This window comes from Alosa alosa, chromosome 20 (assembly GCF_017589495.1).
Source record: "Alosa alosa isolate M-15738 ecotype Scorff River chromosome 20, AALO_Geno_1.1, whole genome shotgun sequence".
Taxonomy (NCBI): Eukaryota; Metazoa; Chordata; class Actinopteri; order Clupeiformes; family Clupeidae; genus Alosa; species Alosa alosa.
The window spans coordinates 9,272,865-9,279,869 of NC_063208.1; the positions used below are offsets into that span (position 1 = coordinate 9,272,865).

General features: G+C 39.1%; 1 protein-coding gene across 1 annotated transcript in view; it reads right to left on the reverse strand.

Moving 5' to 3' along the window:
• The window catches only part of si:ch211-232m10.6 (uncharacterized protein LOC572203 homolog), a 10,377-nt gene extending 4,887 nt beyond the window's left edge, over positions 1 to 5,490 (reverse strand). The window contains exons 1-2 of the mRNA XM_048229088.1: positions 5,310 to 5,490; positions 3,467 to 4,670 (exon numbers count right to left, since the gene is read on the reverse strand). Of these exons, the coding sequence (XP_048085045.1) occupies positions 3,467 to 3,662 (196 nt within the window). The 5' untranslated portion in view covers positions 3,663 to 4,670; positions 5,310 to 5,490. The remainder of the gene's footprint in view (positions 1 to 3,466; positions 4,671 to 5,309) is intronic.
• Positions 5,491 to 7,005: the final 1,515 nt, after the last annotated feature.

Here is a 7,005-nt window from a genome sequence, read left to right on the forward strand (position 1 = left end):
AATAAAGGCTGTGTTTCTACATTTTAACACAAAACGTAATTTCTGTCAGAAACCAGCCTATAATGCATAGGGTAACTTGAGGTGAGTCAGACAGAAGAGGGACCTGTCTTAGTAGCCTATCTTGAATCCCATCCCTTTCAAACTACCTTAAAATTGTGTGATTAGCCGCCAGAATAATAAAATTAAAATACAAAATATAATTGGGCTATAGGTCCAAACCTATGAGTAAGCATTCAGTTTAATATAGAGGTTAGCAAAGATACTCTAGTTTGTATTTTCTTTTAAAATATACATTTTGGAGACAAATGGAGTGGATTATTGAATGGACCTACTGCATGGGCCCAAAAGCTCAGGGGGCCCTGAAGCCTAAGAAGGTGTGAAGTTGCTTCTCCGCCCTTCTCTTCTATTTCCACAAAACTCACAAGTCGTCATAATATAAAGGGTCATTTTTTTTTTAAGTCTTCAGGGGAAGTATGCCCCCGGGCCCCCCTATCTTAACAGGGGAGGGTTTTTTGCATCTATGCCCAGGGGTTCATAATCCATCCGTGCCTATGTCTGTCAAAAGTTTGGTATATCCTAATTGACTGACCTAACTAATGACTTGTTTGTGATTTTAATAATATTTTTGCATGGCAGGAAATGTATTGAAATTCTTTTATTGAAATTCACACCGCACCACAGATTTGGTCCCCCCCAATGTTGACATCATGGCTACGGCCTTGCTTTGAGTGATGATCCTATCACCCTTCCTATTTGTGCAAAAATGTCTGGTGGTGTGGCACACCTTGCTTCTGTGTTTGACAGTAATCATGACAGAGCAGACACAATGTGCAAACAAAAAGCAGTGCAACACATGGATTTATTTTAGATAAGCAGTTTAAGGGCACTGATATAACCCCACACTCTAATGCTGTATGTATGTAACATTACATTTATGTAGCACACAAATCTGCCAGAAGATGGATTATCCACCACCGTTATATGACTGTGTGAATAAGGTTTGGCTGATGGTTTTGACTCGAGGGACAGTTGATTGCTTGCATGATTTATCAAGAGATTGAAAAAATGCCTGCCTGACATCTTCACCTTGGGTTTCAATGAAATAGATGATAGATAGATAGATAGATACTTTATTGATCCCCAAGCCGGGGAAATTCAAGAAATACACTATGTGGTGCAAGTGGTGTATGCATGAGGTGCAACTCACGCATACACCAATGGCGGAGGCTGCCATGCAAGTGGTGTATACCATATATAACATTTGGAGTTTGGTTTCAAAACACAATATCTCCACTTTTAAGAATATTATAAAACATGTTGTTTAATAACAGAATAGCAGTTACAATGAACGGATGTATGAAAATTAATTAAAGTTGAGGATAGAGCATTTGGACTCTTTCATATATTTCTTTGGAGTAATTACACAAAATACACAAATTGTCTCCTCAGTAATCTGTCCAGTGTTCATGACAGAAGCTTTGGATAAGTCCATTCCCAATTCCCAAATGTCCCCATAGGTTCACTAGCAGAAATCATTGGTGAGACTGAGACTTCACTCTTTGCAAAATCTACTCACTTGAGATAATCTCTGTCTGTGTTCAGCAGGAATGTTATATTAGAAGAATATGGGCTTAGAAAGAAACATTAATGCCACCGGGCGTGTAATCTCGGATTTGGGAATAATATACAATGCTGTCCGTAATATGGGGTCGCTGGTGGCATCTATGTATGTCATTTGTTATTTCTGTAACATATACCTTAGACTGGCAGTAACACAGCAAAACATCATGTGCTTTAAGACAAGCTGCGTGACAAATAAACTGACAAATAAACTGACAAATAAACCTGACATCCCATAGGACAAGAAAGTGTGCTGACAGCAAAAGATACCAACAACATGACATTTCCCAGAAACAATTTGATCACAAAGGGCCTCATTCACCAAGAAATTTGTTCTTAAAACCCACTTATGCAGTTTTTACGAAGATTCTGGTATTCACCAATGCTTTCTTGTTCTTAGGTAAGAACAGAATCTACAAACACTCAAGAGCACATTTGAGAACTGACTTGTTTGTGCAAAATCAATGGTTATTGCATTTTCATCATATCTGCTGGTGTAAAATATAATATAATTTAAATTACAACTATATATTTTATCATTTATAATATTTTTTTAATAAAAACATTATACTTATACTTTTTTTTATAAAACAATAATAATAAAATAAATTCCACTATTCCATTCCATTAGGGTAACACATAACACTTTTTTCACTTTTTATACCAACTACTAAATATAACGACTATTTACTGTTCAATTCCTGCAGCAGTGCTTTCACTTCAAGGCATGTGTCATACGGTAATCAAATTGGTGAAATTTCACCATTTGATGGGTTTTCCAGGATCCCATAGTGTTGGACACTGCAGCATGAAGCATGGCTGTTAGATTGTAAGCAGTGCCAAAAAACAGGAGAATATATGTGAGAATAAGGACCTCACATGTAAGTGGCAACTGATATGAATGGTAAATGGTAAATGGACTGTATTTATTTACTGCCCTACAAAGCCAGTAACTGCATTTTTTGTGAAATTCACTTTTTTAAACCAATATAAAATGCCATATCCTCTGATCAATCTATCAACATCTCATTAATATATATATAGATATAGGGATTTTCATTTTACAGTATCTGCTAAAATACAGTGTGAAAGACAAACAACAATGCTGTTTTTCTCAGTTTGGAATTTTCGTAGATACTGCACTTTGGCTTTGCAGGGCAGTATAGTGCTCTTTTACTCCTCCAAGTAAAGTGCTTTACAGAGTAATGCTACACATTCACCCATTCACTCTGACTAGAGTAGTATCTGTTTGGAAGCAGGAGGTAGAGTTCTCCAGAGTTCTTTAGAGTTCTCCTCTCTGGAGACCACTTATTGACCAATTATTTGCACACCTTGGAGGCCAGTGCTGCCGCTTACTAATATTACTACTTAATTTTGTATGTCCCCTTTAGCTGCCTCTTTACATTAGTAGAGGTTTTTTGTGTGTATTATCTGTATTATAAACTGCACAACATCGTTTTATGCCAATTAAAGATGTATATTGACCACACCCGTGTTATAACCGCAGTGGTGATAGTCTAATTAATCAAATCAGTGCTTTAATCAGAAAGAAGAATGATGCAAAGAAATGTATTCATATTACATATTCCTATTTATAGCCCTCCCCTGTAGCTATGAACGATTTTTCAGGTTACTGAGTACTGTCAGTATGAAATAAAGCAACAAACAAAATCGGTGCTACCTAACTTGAGTTGCTGCAGCCTACAGCTAGCCATGCAGGCAGCTACAGTGCTACACTCTGGGAAAGCATGATTTTTAAAATGCTGGAATTATCCTTAGTAGGTGGGAAATTCTGTTAAAGTCTCTCATATCAATGGCCTAGTTCAAGGGCCCACGATCTTCTTACCAGTGGTGTAGGGTTGGCTGTTGTTCTGTCCACAGTTCTTCATCTTGACGGGAGACAGGCACGGAGGCTTGACCACCTTGTGCGTCCCTGTGCACCAGTAGGAGGTAGAGAAGGCCAACACCGACAACGCCAGGGCCAGAGAGGTCAGCGAGAGGGACAGGAGTGAGCGAGACCGGCGAGACATGTGCTCCAACATGGTGACACCCAGCGACAGTGAATGACCGAACAGACACAGACACAGGGGCGATTAAACAGTAGACAAAGAAAAGGACTAAGACAACAAAGGTTTACAGAAGAGGTTGTGCAATATGGGTAAAATGGTGAACCCTTTATTGATGTTGATTTGTTTTTGTGTGTGTGTGTGTGTGTGTGTGTGTGTGTGTGTGTGTGTGTGTGTGTGTGTATAAGAGAGAGACAGAGGGCCAATCGTATCGTATGGATGGATTATGCGCTATAAGGAGAGGATTGCGGGAACAGATGAGATGAGGGTAAGAAGACAGCTATAGCCAAACAGAGCAAAGAAGGGGGAATGAAGAGATAGAACATAGGGTCAAAGGTCGGCGAAGCAGTGGAAGATAAAGAAGGGATTTAAGCAGAGTTGGAGGAGAGGGATGGATGGATAGAGAGACAGATGTATGGGTCGGGCCGAGAGATTCCCATTGACACAGCAGTCCACTTTGGCTCAGGCCAAAGGGCGTCCTGATGCCGAATTATCTATCCGATATTGGTTACCCAAGAGGTTAAAAAAGTTGTCCAGTCATTGGGTGGGGCCCGCTTGGGAAGTGATGGGTTCAGCTTTGCTGAGAAGTGGTGTCGAAACAATGTGAGGAGGCATGATGGCAATGTGGGGGAAAAAAATAAATAAATAAAAAAGAAAGTGGACCAAGTTCATAGCTATTCCATCATCCTAGTTTCCCTTGAGTTCTGTCCCAGACAGCATGTTCCAGATCCACTTTCATAATCCCTTGTCTGTCCGTATAGAGACAGCTTTTCCTTCAGTTTTCATGCATTATTCCCACTCCACCTTCTTAGGGTTCTTGGAAAGATTAGAGAGTTCTACCAAACTGATTATTCCCACGTCTTCAGTCTACTACCTCTCATTCCTTTGTAATCCTTAAAGATATGAGTTAAGAACTTCAAGATAGGTGCATCTCTTTAATCCCCTGGGATCCTGCATGCATCCATTTGCATCTTATGATAGGACCTAGACAAAACAAGATGCACAGAAAGACGTAAAGACAATGAAGGAGATTATGGTTCTTTGACAGAGAGAGAGAGAAAGACAGTATCCTTGAAATTGAGTCACACAATTGAATGAAATACAATCTAATCTCTTCTCTTTTAAACATGTCAGCTTTTACATCATATTTACTGTGCCTACAGAGTGCAAAACAGACAGCAACAAAAACGCTAACAACAACAACAACAAAACAACTAAAACAATTAATGGAGGTATGCAAGAAATTATTTCAAGCTCTTCTTTAACGAATGTTTAAACTGTTTATCCAGTGCAAATAGCTCACTGAACTCACCAGCTCATTCCAGAGTTAGTAAGATACCCATGTGGTCAGTTTACAAATTTGACTTTAAAACATTTGCTTATAGTCAATAATAACCCTCCTGCCAAATGTGTGAGAGTCAGTGCCATCAGCATTTCTGTAACTCACAGGACTGGGCATAGACTCAGCTGCAGCCTCAGTCTGTCTGACTACTGGATACTACCAGTTGCCAACATCTCCAGATGCACAGCTGAATTGATGTTTATCTGAATGATCATTTCATCTGTTGAAAAGAAAGAAAGATAAACAAAACAAAACAAAACAAAAACATTACACTAGCATACCTCCTTGACTTTCATGCTGTCTCCTGTCTCCTTCTCTCCTTCTTTTGCCACTTTTCTCCTTCTCATCATCTTCTTCTTCCTCTGTTTCTCTTGGGTGGCTTTCTGTCAGAAACCCACTCAGATTTGTCTTAATCCACACTCATCCATCTGTTCCTTCACTCCTCTCCCTTTCCCCCCTTCTCTTTCTCCCACATCCCTTCTTCCATAGTAGGAGTACTCATCCAATCCACTTGTCCCATGTGGTCCAGAGACCTCTCCCCCTTGATGTGATGATGATGTGTTTTAATTAAACCCGGAGAAGCTGGTGTGTGTGTGTGAAGGCCAGAGTGGAGGGGAGGCTTGTGGGAATCCCTGTGTGTCAGTCTTATGTGACCCGACCCCCGCTCACACAAGTGCAGCAGATCAGATCAGTCCAGCGCAAGATCAGTCCAATCGCAGCCACGGCAACCCTGGGGAGGGGCAGAGTGGGGCCATCCCTGTGGACATCTGTCCACAGCTGTCCAATGACCCTCTACTCACTCACTCACTCACACACACACACACACACTCACTCACTCAGTCAGTCACTAACCTCACTCACTCACTCAGTCAGTCACTAACTCACTCTCACTCACTCAGTCACTCAGTCACTACTCACTCACTCACTCACTCACTCACTAACCTCACTCACTCACTCACTCACTCACTCATTCACTCACTCAGTCACTCAGTCACTACTCACTCAGTCACTACTCACTCACTCATTCACTCACTCACTCACTCACTCACTATCTGTGCAGCCAGATTTTTGAGGATATGCATTATGCAAGAAACAATTGCAAGCCCTTCTTGAATGAAGGTCCAGGCTGTTAAGTGTAAATACTGTAGATTGCACCAGCTCATTTTAGACTCTCCATCTTACCAATTTACAAAGTAGGAAAGTGAGTGCCATCACAGGCATCCATACAGTGCCTATAAAAAGTATTCACCCCCTTGGATATTTCCCCTTTTATTGCTTTAATAAAATGAATCTTTGTCCATTTATTTTGGCCTTTTTAAAAAATAATTTACAAAAATCTCCTCTTTCAAAGTGAAAGCAAAGTTCTACAAAGTAATGTTAATTAATTAAAAATATATAATGCAAAAACATTTTTGCTTTACAGGCACTGTACATACATCATATCACTGTAAAAAATAGACCTTATTGCCTTTTGTTCTAGTTTGTAAGTAAATATAAATCAAATAATCATAAAGACATGATAAACTAGGGGAAAAAAAACAATTATCTCTGTTTGTTTTTCATCTCGCAAACTTGTAAAATTCAATTGACTCAACTTAAATATTTAATTATTTGTATCAGTGCAAGATCCCAAAGTTCACTAGTAGAATCATCAAGAATCATCAAGTCTTTCCTTAAGTTACTTCAACTTATAAAAATAACTAATGTAATTTCAACTAAATTTCATGAGTTAACACTAAAAAAAAAGTCAGATTTCTTTACAATTTTCTGGTTTTGAAGACAACATATTATGATATTATAACATATGAAGAACATAACAACAAACAGTATAGCCTTGTCACTGTCACTTGTTGCATTTTATTTCCAGATTACATTTCAATAAGGATTGATATGTGATATCTATTTAAGAATATGTTGGCTGGGGCTGTGTCATTCTGGGAACAAACTTCCACTACACTTTCAAGTCAACATATTTAT